General features: G+C 27.7%; 1 protein-coding gene across 2 annotated transcripts in view; it reads right to left on the minus strand.

Annotated features, from left to right (window-relative positions):
- The window catches only part of LOC129614583 (cell adhesion molecule Dscam2), a 155239-nt gene that overhangs the window by 73775 nt on the left and 66343 nt on the right, over window positions 1–15121 (minus strand). For both annotated transcript variants that reach the window (XM_055529286.1, XM_055529295.1), the window contains exons 8-9: window positions 10220–10337; window positions 4694–4965 (exon numbers count right to left, since the gene is read on the minus strand). In XM_055529286.1, coding sequence (XP_055385261.1) covers window positions 4694–4965; window positions 10220–10337 — 390 coding nt within the window. The remainder of the gene's footprint in view (window positions 1–4693; window positions 4966–10219; window positions 10338–15121) is intronic.

A 15121-nucleotide genomic window follows, 5' to 3' on the forward strand; every position in this document is an offset into this window, starting at 1 on the left:
ATGTCACATTTTTTACCACCTCCGCATACTTATTTTTTTGTTTGTTTGTTTTTCTTTTATTTTACATTGAATTAAATACGCTTTTACGGTTTTTTATTTGATTTAAATTAGCTTCTCGTATTCTCAATCTCTGTTCTCACGTAATTTTCGAGTTCATCATGAAGTAGGCTGACAATGTAGATGGTTAATATTTTGTTTAATGTAAGGGACAAAGGTGTATTGTGATCATTCATTCAGAGAAAGCTTTTCAATACAATTTGTCAATAATTTTTTGGAAGAGCGCATTTGAATTTCTATGGTATGTGACACAACTTATTAAAATTATTGCAATATCTTTCTAATACATTTGGATTTTAAAATGACCAAAGACTCAAACTGATATGAATTGGGGCTCAAACAGGCAGCATAAGCTAGATTATTGCATTTCTCAAAACTACAATCGTGATGAATTAAAATTAATTTCCTTTTACTTGTAAATCGATAAGAAAACAGTTTTGATTTCAAAATTTCGTTGTGCTCTTTCTAAGATTAGCTATTTTTCTAAAATTTTCCAAATAATGGCCTAAAATTTTAACGCAAGAATTTAGATTCCTTCTATGAGATTAACAAAATTTTTATTTAATTTTTAATTCTAGCTATTATATTGTGTTTATAAGATGTGATACTTGGCACAAAAATATTAATTTACAAGTCAACAAGTTCATAAAATGAACTTTAAGATAGTTGAATAAAACATATAAAATTACTCACATATGTTACAAATAAACTGACCTAAAATTATCTCGCTTTTATTTATATGTATAAGATATCGTAATTATTTATATAATTATAATTTCAACATACATTCACACACATATGAATTTTACCACAAACTAGTTCTTTACCTATAATTTAATTTTTCATATTGCAGACCATTAATTAAATTAAAACTAAAGAATATTGCAGCATGTTTTCAATTAGACGTCTACATAGAATTTAATATTCATATGTGCCTGACTCTGAAATAAGTGCAAGTTGTATTTATGCAAATATTTTTAAACATCTTAATGAACAAAAATATTCATCCACTTATATGCGAATATTGTGAAATACTAATTTTAAGTGTGTCCAACTTATTCAAAGTCAAGTCAAGTTTTAAAATCTTATTCTAGCATTCAATTTGAAAACTTAGTAAGATGGATGAAAGTGAACATAAAAATCAAGTTAATTCTTTTTGGAGCTAGCGTACTACCGGCAATCGTTGTGGTCCCAATCATTATCATACCAATATTTGAGCCTACAATATTAAATTTTTTTTTTGACATTTAAGAACTTTTAAATACGTTGGCACCAAATATTATTAAACTTATGGCTTCACTAACAATTCTTGCAAACTCAAGGAGCGCAATTTATATTATATTTATTTTTCAACTGGAAACTATAAAATCTTACGATAATATTTACCTTCTGATCTCTCTTTATATTGGAATATTGTACTGAATTATGAAGAGCACAAAATGAATGAATTTACAAAAGTCAGTTAAACCGACATTAAACTTTTCGTTTCTTCCATTATTTTCTTACATTATATTGGTTTCCCTTCTAAGCAATTTACATATAAAACTTTTATATTTATTATTAAAAATTAAATACGAAAATAATTAACATAACTTGCATTTAAGCAACAAACTGTGAAAATATAATTTTACAAAAATAAAAACCTTATACGAGTACTTTAACAGAAAAGGAAAGAAGATTTGCTTTTATAACTTGGAATACACAACATTTGTGTACAAAAGTTCACTAATTAGTCCTAATTATTTTCCGCTCTTAAGAGTTTCTATTACACATTATCATTTCGTTTTTATAATTTTTCCTTTCATCCATTCATTATTCCATATAGTTGCATACAAATAAGTATAATATAATATTATTTTAGTCCTTTTTATTTTTCAATCCACCTTATGCCATACGATACGCTACAATATTAGTTAAAACTCATTTACAATTTTTTTTTTTTTGCATATACAAAGAATTTTTTTTCACTATTCATTTTTTCTTTAATTTTCTTTTTAGGTTTTTTCTCTCAACTGGGAACTCTCTTATTCTGTGACTTACCCACCAAGGAAAAAAAAATTATATTTCAGTTAATCGAGGCATAATACAAGGATCTTTATATAATAATTTACTCATTTATAAAATTACATAATCGTGAAAATTTTTAGAAAATAAATGTGCTTATACCAACTACGGTTAAATCATTCTTTATAAGACACAATTCACGAATTGAATTATTAAACAAAATTTCACTGCCCATCAGTTTTTAATTTAAAATTCCTGATTTAACATAATTTTAGATTTGGATTCGTTTGCAATAACCATTGGGGTCGTATTCGCAATAAAAACATTTCAATTCTGTTTCGAAAAATCAATAACAGCAGAAGGTTTTTGACACCACATGTGTCGGCAACAAACACGAACCAGAAGATGGAATATGCATCCAAATGCCATTCATGCAGATAGATGATAGCAACCAAATATTGCAAGCTATAGATTAAGTTTCCTAAACATTTAAAAATTTTGTAATGAATTTGTTCAAGAGAAAAAAATCTGCTTCTAGAATTTATCAGATTTTTTCCGATATAAGGAAAAAGTTATCTTACGGGACCCAGCTCAAATATTTTTTGCAAGTTCAAAATTTCAAAACTAGTATATTAGAAAATCGTAGATCATTCTGCGAAATTTTAATTATACTCTTGCAGAACTTGATAACTTACAGCAATTTGGCTTATTCACAATTAATAAGATTCTACTGTATTTATAGAATTATCCTTACACAAAATATAAAACATGACAAAACAACAAAATATTGAAAATAATTTTCCAAAGTACGTACTACACTATGAGTTAATATTAAAGTATTAAACTAAATGTAGCACCATCAAACACTTGTAGATTTTTCTATCACCAGAGGGTGAACATTAATTTTTTTCTCATTTACAAAATTTTCTACAAGTTTAACGTTTTCTTCATTTCCCTTACATAGATATACATAAATATAACACATACATAATTACCTGCAACTACCTTGCCACATGCATACAAACTGAGCCAAATCTGAGCCAAATAGTTAAAAATAAAATTCATAATATATTCGTCCTATTAAAATATAGAAAATCCTAAGCAAGCGACGATTAACACAGAATTGCAATATAATAAACATCCAAAAGAATACGAGAAAAAAAAAGAAGGATATGGAAAGGACTAAAGAAGATTGAGGAAGGATGATAAAAAATTTTTTACAAGAAGAATAGAAAAAATAATGTTTTTTTTTTCTTTCCTTCTTCATTTACCCACTCATCCATCTATATTTATTTATATTCAAAAATTAACTGTACGTGATGTGATTTCTGTGATTTTAAAAGCGAAAAATTGATATTTAAGAAGAAAAAAGTGTACGTTGAATGAAAAGAAAGAGACAAAAACACAAAAAAGGAAGTTTAAATTCATTTAAGGAGATAAAAGCTATACGTTCCATTGTAACGATGATTCGTGATAATGATGATAATGGGAATGATTGAAAATTACAAAAAAAAGAAATATGAATTTAATAAAAGTTTGATCATTATTATAGACACACGTTGCGTACGATATTCAATTGGCAGGTCTAAAATATAGTGTATGACAATTTAAGGTTCCTAAAATGTAAAAATAAACAATAAGACACATTTCAAAAGCAGGATGTAAAAGCCAAGCCGAAAACATATAGGGGGTTTTCATTTATTCAGTTCTAGAATAGTTCTAAATTGTAGCACGTTCGAAAATTCACGCTACATACACTAAAAATATAGATCGTTCGAAAATTACTGGCGTTCGAAAATTTCAATCTTTAATAAAGAAATGTCAGAAATTAAATTTTGTCGCTGCCTCCTGAAACTTTTTTTTTTCAAATTTAAAATTCAAAAAAATTTTAAATCTCAAAATGGCAGATTCAGATATTGAAGGGTTATTAAAGTAAGTTTTCTTTAAGTTTAAAATTTCCATATTTTGCAGTGTATTGGGGGGCGAAATGTATTGCGGTACTATTTCATAAACAATGTCATTCTGTTACTTTCGAACGACTGAATATTTAGAGGTTTCAGAATTTGTAGACTGCGTAAGCTAAAAAAAACTTAGCTGAAGTTTTTGCATACTGCGTAACGCTGCTGCTTAGAAATTTTAGTTCTAATGTAGAACTTCTAGCGCAGCGTGCATAAGCGAAAACCCCCATAGATCTCTAATTTTAGTTTGGCTAAGTTACTTCAAGTTCAAAGAAATTTTATTTAAAAATAAAATTTTCACATTCAAGAACAATCAGTTTTCTTAAATTAAGAATTAAAAAGATTATTTTTGTTTGGAAAACAAAAAGTATAAAATCAAGAGACTCACAGCAAGCTAACTTAAATTAAATTAATCTCAAAAGTCTCAACAATTCGTTTATATAGCAATCTTTCGGGATTTCGAAGGAAATGGCACTATTTCCAATAAGTACTCAAGAGTTTTACCGAACTTTTGAACCTTTGTTACATTTCATAAATAATTTTAGAATTGTTTCAGCAATTAAAAACACTTAACATCTCAGTTATTAGTCGGGTATGTGACTTGAAAATTATAGAACAAAAAACAGTTACTCTTTTAAGTCTTATATTAAAATAAAAAATGATAATCAACGTACTTATCTCTTTCCAGGCTAATTGATGTTGCAGATGCTGATGCGCTACCACTTGTATCACTATTTCCACTATTTAGTGCAGTTGTAATTGGTTTGCCATTATGCAACCATTCGATGCCATCAATTGATGTACCAGTTGTTGAACAATTAAATATTGCTGTCCCACCTGAATTAACAATTTGTACTTGAGGCAAAATATGAACAGAAACATATGAATTAACTATTAAACGTATTTCAATTCTTTGTTCACCAAATTGATTTGATGCTTGGCATATCTGAAATAAAAAGATAAAAATAAAATTTGTTAGATAAACCAGATATAGGAAAAAGGATTTAATATGTAAAACGGAAGAAATAGAATCAATCAACTATTTTTTATTTTTTTTGCTCCCTTTTGATTCCATTTTTCAATTCAAATCTTTCCATCTGCTTAATCTTTTTCTAATAGTTTTCTTAATTGAATCGAAAAATATACAGAAGTACCCGTATTAAAAATCTATTTTCCTAGATAATCGCTGATTTGGATTTGAGAATGAAAAAACGATTAGAAAATTCAAAATGATTTTTGTTCTTTGCAGTCTTGTAGAGAAATTGTTTTAACTACATTGTTGTTTCTTGAATTCTTTAAACTGTCAAACAACAAAAATTTATTTGTAAAACTTTTCTTTTTCTTCCTAATTTGGAAAACGAAACAAATTGTAATTGAAATTTGAAATCATAAAAATCATGAAGCGTCCTGTTGACTTTTTAAATATCAAATTAAAGTAAATTTAATTTGTAAAAATCCCTTTGAAGCATTGAAAAGATAAAGAAAGTATGTTTGTTAAAAAAAATTTTTTTTAAAATTGGAAAACAAAAGTATATGAAATAGAATTGATTCTCATTCATGAGAATGGGATGGCGACGATTACACGCTCAGTCTTCACTTTAGTAATGCATTGCTGAAAAAGTTATAGGACACTATTAAAGAATACCATTTATGAACACGAATTGGAAGGGAAAAATTGATTTCATAACGTGTACATATACGTATGTACATTTAATGTTATAACTATAAGAACGGATTATGTTGAAGAGGGGAAATTAGCAGCTCTTTTGTGTTTTTTTGAGAAAAAAAAAATTGGGACTTTTATTATAATCTCTCCATTTAAATTTAATAAATTTATAAGAACAGCTGTTTGAATTTTATTTCAGTCCATTTTGAATTTTAAATAAACTTAACCACAACACGACTATAAATCGACCACAAAACGGCATTACCAAACGGTTTTAACGTTTAATTTGGAACGTTAATTTTATGAACTGGAAACAATAGAATTGAATAACAGAAGAAAATTTAATAATGCTTTTCCGTCATTCTTTTCTCCATCAACAAAATATATGTGAAATCAGTGAAATGAACACTAATGACAATATAAACTGACATGAACACTGACCGTGTAATCGTTGTCATCAAACTGTTTTATTTTAATTACATAAGTGATTTTGAATGTTATTTTTTGAAATTCCACAAATAGAAAATCTTTTTCTATTTAAGTGCAGTTCTCTTTGAAAATTGCTTCTCAATTTTGAACGTCTTTGAAAGCAATTGTCTTAAAAGTTAAACATTCATGAAAAGGGAAAGCTATAGTTAGCAGGCTCCTTATTCTGCTGATTCACCACAGCGAAAGTACTATGCGTTCTGAAGAGAGCACAATTGATTTCTCACGGTTTTTCATTCTCATTCTTTTTCCAAGATTCAGTTTTGTTATAATTCTTTAACAGTATCTATTGATGTCTAAAAACTTTATATCAACTTTCATAAGAATTAATTCTAATAAAATAAATTCTTTTATTTGTTTAAAATCAACTTATTTTTACTCACTTATTTTATTTTTAAACTAAAACCCTCAATTATTAATTCAATTATCATTCTCAACTTTATTGTATTGATTTCAAAAATATATTTTTCATTTTATTTCACAAATCTTTAAATATTAAAATATTTCAAAACATCCCCCTCCTTCCCCCCACCCACCACGCAAAATTTTATTTATTAAATAACTTTTAAGGACGCAAAAAGGAGTAGATGTGATGAAAGATATAAAATACTTTGCATAATATCAAATTGGTACACGAATTTTAAAAATGTGCAAAACAAAGTCATAGATTTCAATATCTAACAGCAAAATATCAAAATAAACTGATGTACACACAATTCTAACAAATTCACATTTATATATACACATTGTATATATGTATATACAAATACCTAATATACTTTTGATGGTACTGTACATAACTTTATAATAAATGTGTAAATAAATTTGCATAAATCAAAAATATTTTCAAGTTTCAGTTTACACTTCAAATATTTAAATAAATACTTGATATGTACATAATATTTATATATAAATATACATATATTTATTTTTATATAAAGATCACTTAACTGTCTATCCTTAATCTGACATTTAACTTTACCCTATAACTTATATAACATTTATACAAATAAATGTTTTTTTATTAACTAAATTTTCTTTCGTACATACAGAAAGTCTTTACAACTCTAGTAGATATTTTTAATATTCGTACGCCCCCCCGCTATCCAATGTCGTTTTTTAAAAATTCAATTTTATATATTTATATATTTTATAGTAAACACACGAATACAAATTATATGGCACTGTATGTGTATATGTTATTTATGTATGGATGTGATATAAAATATTTAATAATAATATTCAAGCGTTTAACCTCGAAATATAAATTCAGAAGGAAACGAATATTATTTACTCATACATTATATATAACAAAAGTAAATGTAAAGTAAAATGTAGAGAAAAAAAGAATTTAAAATTGCTAATTTATAATAAAATTCACTTGGTTGTTGAAGTAAACCAAATTCACTTGAAGTAAACCGCATTCATGAATTTTCTATTTTTTGTTCTCAAATCTTAATTTTAGAAAATTTTCAAAACTTTGATGAAACCGAATTAAATTTTAAAGTTTGAAATAGAATAGTATTTTTCAATAGCAAAAGGGGCCTATTGTATAACCTTGGCTTGTTTCCGATTCTTTTTATTCATATAGTTTATTATCCAAGTCAAGAAGTAGGAACCTTCTCTGGCATAAATATTTTGTTACGCAATTTGGAAATATTTTGGCGTAAATTCTGCGCACTCTAGTTACTACAATTTATCTGAAAACCTTTTTTCAATGTTTCCTAAGTTACCCCAGCTCTTTTATAGTTAACTCAAAATATTTGTTATTCACAATAAGGAACAGTTTTCACTTGACATCTGCTTTCACATAACTCTTTATTGTATATTTTCTATTCGATACCGGAACATCCGTGATGTAAGCGATCGCCAATATAATTCTTAATTTTTACCAACCGCATTGCATACAATAAGGGAGTTTATGGGATGATACAAAATTTCGAATATCTTTTGCGTATCGAATTTTCAGAGGAAACGCACTTCTCTATGGTATATGTGTATTCGTCGTACCCATTTCAAGTTCGATCGAAAATTTGTATATAAGCTAACTTTGGCTACTTCACGGATTTATCAACTTTTGAGATATGTCAGTTCTCAGGAACTGAACCTTTTTACGAGAATATCTGAGATTTTTGATAATTTAAAAAAAAAAATTTCAATAGATTTTCTCGAAATTTTATTTATAACCTTCTTCTGACAGTACAAGAAACCATTTAAATTTGGTAGCTCCATGGAGCTGCATTTTTTACAGGTAAAATTTACATTTTTGCGCATATAAAGAGAAGTAATCCAACCAATTTACTTGAAAATCGATTTTTAAATTCACTCGTCAAAACAATGAACTTATGTATATATTTTTTGGGAATATCACGGCTCTGAAACCGAACTTTTACTAGAGGGTCGATTTTATATATTTTAGAAACTAATTGCCGGAATGTTTATATAATTTTATATTTCATAATAAATTAAGAAATTTAGTATTAAACTTCTGTTTGTTACCATATTGTTATTGATGAACTTTTCACGGAATCCGGATGATATAAAGGAAAACTTCACTAAAAGCCAAATTCATATTTTTCTAGGTATGTTTACTAAAAGCTTATTATAACCAGTGCTCGAAGTGAGGCGGGATGGAGTGGGATGCCATCCCAGTACTTTTAAATAATTGGAAATCCATCCCACTACTTAATAGAAGAGAAAAATGCGTTCCGGAACATCTTTTTTAAAATTTAAGAAAATTTTCTAATGAATTTTAAAAATTTTTTTAACAAAAAATTAAATATATGTATGTAATTTTAAATAAGACCAATTTCAAATAGTAACGTATAATTTTTTTCTATTAATGAAATTTTCGTTACTACATAGTAGTCTATGCATTTCTTTGGTAACAATTTGCACAGTTGTTGATTCAATTTTTAGTTGATTTAATTTTGAATATAAATATTCTCGTTAGTTTACTTCCAAAGTTTGGTAAATTTTGTTGAGTTATTTTTAAAAAAAATTTTTTTTTTTTATTTTTTTTTTTTTACCATCTCACCACTTTGAGTATCCCACTTCGACCATTGATTATAACACTTAATTTGAGAGAAGTGTTTGCAAGGTATTTTCATAACCTTTTTCAACACTTTCGCTAAACTGGAAACACCTTGCGGTCGACTTTATGCTGATCACATCAAAATTTTGATAAATATATATAAATATATATAAATATTTTCTAATACAAGATTCAGATTCGATCTGATTCGCGAATAGAGTTATTTAAATAGAATAAAAATAAAAATTTCCATTATGGAGGCCCCAAAATCACGAGTGAAATAAACCCTCAATATCGATTATTTATACGCGCGTCAACTATAAGTTAGAAGCCTGCGGACAGATTCAGAAAAATGATATTTTATCACAGAAAATACCAGATGCCCAAAGTACACACAGAAAATTACATAAAAAGAACCTATTAACTTTCACTGACATTTCATACGACACTTTTTTCCATTTTTTGCACGCCCTTAAAACTAGTTCATTTATTGTCACTTTTATGATAAAACAGAATTTTTAAAAACGGTGTTAAATTTTTTTTATTATTCGTAAAATTTATTTACGGATTTAAAGTCATTGTTTTACCTACATAAACTTCAAGGTGTATCCTATCTTCCCTTATCTTATTCAAATTCTTATACGTTTTGATTTTCATCCAAAAACAATCGCAATCGCAGTGTAAAAAGGTCAAAAATTAATCGAATTCCCAATAGATTCGGCATACACTTATGAAAGTGTAAAGAACAAAATGAAACAGAATCGAAATAAAAGGGATTTAGATTGAATTGTTAAAGGAAACGGCCCTTAAACACCCATTATTTCAGGGGCTCCTTAAAAAATTTATACAAAAATTAAATTTATATAAACGTTTTTAAATTTTCACTTTGATTAATTTACGGTTACATTGAAGCATAGCAAAAACAAAATACCGTTGATATATGAAAAAATTTACTTCCGATTCGTTTAAATTTTTTTTTTCCTTTTCATTTTTTATTTACTCTGCCTAACTTACCCATTTTCCTGTATCACGATCATCAGCGTTTTTTATTAATAATAGAGTCCTTGATACAATTACACGTTGTGATGATGGGATTGGATATAGTGCATCTGAATCAGAAACTCGGTACCATCTGCAAATATAAAAAAAAAAATTAAAAATAATAAATTTAAAACAAACAATATAAACTTTTACCTACGTACATACATATATAAAAATAGCTGCATTTTTTATTATGAAAATGAAATTAATAATAAAATTCATTTAAGTAATAAATTGCAAATAAAATGAAAACTGAAAAACAACATATTTAGCCCTTCCATTATAAGATATCACTCATAAGTCTATGTAACGCGTAACAACAAAATCTCTAAATATTTACAAAATTATTTAAGTAGGCTTTTATTGGGCGTAAAATGAATTTTTAAAAGACACGAGCGAGTTGGAATGACCCTTGTTGGAAAAAAAAGTTTGCTCGCGTGATTTAATTGGTTTGAAATATTTTTCCAAATTTATTTAATTAACCCTTTTCTTCCCAAGTTGTTAGTTTATTAAAATAATAATGTTACGCTCTTCTTATTTTGAGTGCGATAGTCACAAATTAAAAACAAAAAGTTCCGATTTAATTACGGATGGTTTGAGAACAAAATGGTTCTTATACAAACCAACATATTCACCCGCGTCCTACAATTTCTGTTTTGAACAAATGCACGGAATCTTACTTTTATTACCTATTTATAATTTAATTATCACAACAAGTTTTTAAAAGTGTTAACATTTCATGAATCAAAATTACTCTATTATTTGGTCTAGAGAAAAACTAATAAATTATAACTCACAAAATGTTGACTTCCAAATCAGAATTGAATTGAAGAACTCAAATTACATAATTTCTATAAGTTGCTATAAATAAATTTCAGTTGTTAAGACCTATAATAAGAATATAACATTTACAATTTCCGAGTTTAACGTCTTTGTCTACAATATCATACCTTTTCCTAAAATGAGAAACTGCATGGAGTACAAAATAAATCGATAATGAAGTGTAGGTCAGCAAAGTAAGTTTTAAATTTTACTCAGATACCAGCAAACTGGATTATTTCAAAATATTCTTTTATGTAAAACTTCTCATCGTGTCCTTCTAAACGATAAAATAAATTTAGAATCACCATACTAGAAACTAAAAAAGGCAAACGAATTATACAAAGAATAAATAGGAAAAGAATGCAAAACACACATCAATGACTGCTAGTTTTTATATCCAAATAGCACATACAAACCAAACACACATATTATTCTATTATATGACAGAAATTACTGAATAAAGGTAAAATCGCATTATTATCGTTACAGAGCTCTGATTTTATAACATTTTTTTGTACTTAATAACTGAAATGGGAAATTAAAAAAAATAAAAATTGTAGCAATTTTTCAGTGCATCATTTTTCCATTAATTTTTTCATTTACCGCTTTGTTTTTCTATTATTGTTGTACCGTTAAAATTACACCAAATCATAAAAAAAAAACAAACTACACAGGAAAAAATCTAAAAGAATGGATTTCCTAACGAAAATAACCTTAATATATAAAAACTAATTTAATTTTTACCGACCGTATTGTGTAAACAATAGGTAGGTTATGTGATGGCAACAAATTTTGCATATCGAGTTTTCGGTGGGAACGTACTTCTCCATAGTAGGGAAGTGTAAATAAACTATTTTTAGCAACCTGTCGGTCTGTCGGTCTGTCGGTCTGTCGGTCTGTGTGTGCACGCGTGTATCTCAAGTTCGGCTGAACCGATTTTGATGAAATTTTATATGTAAGTTTGTTTCCACCATGGCACGGATCGATCAACTTTTGGTATATATCAGGCCTCGGGAACTGCACTTTTTAGCGGGCCTGTTTTACATTTTTGAACATTTTGGAGAAAATATTCAACCGATTTACTTGAAATTTTATATATAAGCTCAGTTCGACCGTCCGCAAAAATTCGTATGTTTTGGAAGAAATCAGGCATCGGCAACTAGACGTTTACTACGGGCCAAATATACATTTTTGTGTATATAAAGAGAAATAATCAACCGATTTCATTGAAATTTAATATATGAATTCCTCATATTAAAGCAATGAACATATAACTTTTTTGGAAAGATCAGGGGTCGAGAACTGATTTGCGGGCCGATTTTACATTTTTCACCATATCCACAGAACAAATTGATGGAATTTCTTGAAATTTGATATTTGAGTTCTGGTTGTTACCGAAACTAACTGGCGAGCATTTCAGGGAATTCGGGTAGCACAAAGCGAAACTCTACTAAGAGCCAAATTTACATTTTTCTAAGTATGTTAACTATAAGCTTACTAATGTCCTAAAAATTGGAAAGAAGTATTTAACAGACATTTTTATAATATTCTGTAACACTTTCATTTAACTAGACAATACACAATGCGGTCGGTTATGTGCTGACCACATCAGATTTTTTTATTAAGTACACCAAGTGATGTCACCAATCATAATTTTCATTGGGCTATGTTATTTGAATGTACAAATAATAAAAACTAAAGCAGTAGTCATGAAGAGATAAATGGCAACAGGCAAAAACAAGTCATCTTCACTTCATAATTGGAACTTGTTTACCTGTTCTACTTAGAAAACGTGGGCCTTCAAAATATTTCAAGTATATTTTACATTACACGTAACGTCGTTCCATTTTTTTAACGAATATTTCTTAATTAAACCAAACTTTCAATATTTTCCACAACGTTGATCTACTAATTTTTGTTTGTTCAACTATAAATCGATCTAGACATTATAGATTACCTGTTGTCAGTTAAAGATTTAAAATTGTTCATGTGGAATACACTGTTCGTGAAACGTATGCAATTATATTAATTATTTAAACAGTTGAATAAATACATGGTAGGACTATGGTGCACACGATGGAAATACAACTATTTCTGTTTGATTATAATTCAACAATAATTATTATTACCTAATGATTTCAAATATGTAGCAGAAACACAAATGCAACACTGGTTATTACAATTATGAAAAAAGATTCTCACCTTATGCCTCTACTACAATAATCCAGTAAAGTATTTCAATATCTCAGTATATATTTATTAATTTAGGAACTACAGAATTTTTTTTTTTTCGATCGGAGGAAATCATCGACAGAAAATTCAGTGGCAGCCTACCGGAATGCAGGTTCAAATACTATGCCACTTTAAGATCACTAAAACTTTCGATCGGTGTTTAAACTAAACCTAGTTACTCGTATTAGACTAACCATCAATATAAATTTAGTCAAAAAACTCATTTTTTGTTTTTAAAGAACCCTATGATCTACCATAATTCCATTAGCAATATTTAATAGGTAATAGATGTTATCCTAACACAGTTCAAAGGGTTTCGTTCATTTGAGTCGTCTAACAAAATTTTGATCGTCAGCTAAACGTGCCATCTCTTCGTTGGCGTGTCGGAAAAGACGAATTTTGTGGCATGCAGTCCTTTTCCTTATTTCGTCTGTAATGAAAGGAATCTTGAGAGCCCTATGAATATCAGTATCACGAACGTACCAGAGGGCGCCGACAATATTGCGTAATACTCTATTTTGAAACGTTTAAATAGTTTGAATATGAAGTTGTTCTGCACAATCCCATATCTCAATACCATAAGCCCAGACTGGCTTTAATATTTGATTGTAGATAAAAATTTCGCTGTGCATGGAGAGCGAAAATTTACGATCAACTAGCCTCTTTTTCTTGACATGTTCTTTCCATCTCAATTTCGAATCTAGTGTCATTCTTAGGTATTTGGCTGAATTTTCATGCGGAATAGTAACGTTATTTATTGAAACCCAGAGAGGTGTTCTATTTTTTTGTTAGCAAAGTTGACGTGTGACGATTTGGATTCATTTAATTTGATTTTCCAACTTTTACCTCACTAGGAAAAAGGAATCTCAAGATGAACTACAGAAAATGGAAATATATGAAAATTCAAAACAAAGGCTCATTTTAAACCCATATCTTCTTCCTATTGAAGAAGGGACTGCAATGGAACTCTAAAAATCAATTCCTATATCCATATAGAAATCTCAACTGAACTAATCAGCCAGACATCTTTTCCCTTATTCAAAAATAATTTCGAAATTTGTATGAAAATTATACAAGACTTGTTGGAAATTATTTACGTGAAGAAATCGACTAATATTTTTAACTCTGCTATTGAAAAACAATGATTGTAAATTTAAACACTGAATTAAAAACAAAATTTAATTTGAAAATTTTAGAAAAAAATTCAAAGCAAAATTTTTTTTTTTAACTAGAAAAAATAAAAAAAAAAAAATAATTAAAACATTTCCAGGAGTGAATGTGAAAATAACAAAGTTTAAACAGAAGTATTTCAATCGGAATACTTCGGAATACTTCGGAATACTTCAGAATATAAAATACTAAGCATTGCTGTTGTAAATTTTGTTAAATCGGAAATTCTTCGGAAAATAATTTAAGTTTAGGACCAGGGGCCTTATAGACATTATGTATACGAACAGACATTATGTTGAAGAACATTTTTAATTGAAAACTTTAAAAAGAAAAATATTCTAATCTTACTTAACATTTTTGAAAAAAATTTCTGAAATGGAACAAAAATTCTCTAAAATTTTAATAATGTTCTATACAAGGAAGATACTAGAGTACACCTTTAATCTTCGCCAACTAAATTTATTTTATATTATCAAAATGATTGAGCAATTAAAGTAAAGTTTAATATGAATATATATAAAGTTTCTAACTTTTATACATGCATCCATTTTATAAATTTTGTATAACTATTCTTACATGTATTGATTTCAACAAGTTTAATAAAAATGTTCTATTATTACCATAAAATTCTGGCAATATTTCAAGAACCGC

Source organism: Condylostylus longicornis, unplaced genomic scaffold (assembly GCF_029603195.1).
Source record: "Condylostylus longicornis isolate FDR11 unplaced genomic scaffold, ASM2960319v2 ptg000004l, whole genome shotgun sequence".
Lineage (NCBI taxonomy): Eukaryota > Metazoa > Arthropoda > Insecta > Diptera > Dolichopodidae > Condylostylus > Condylostylus longicornis.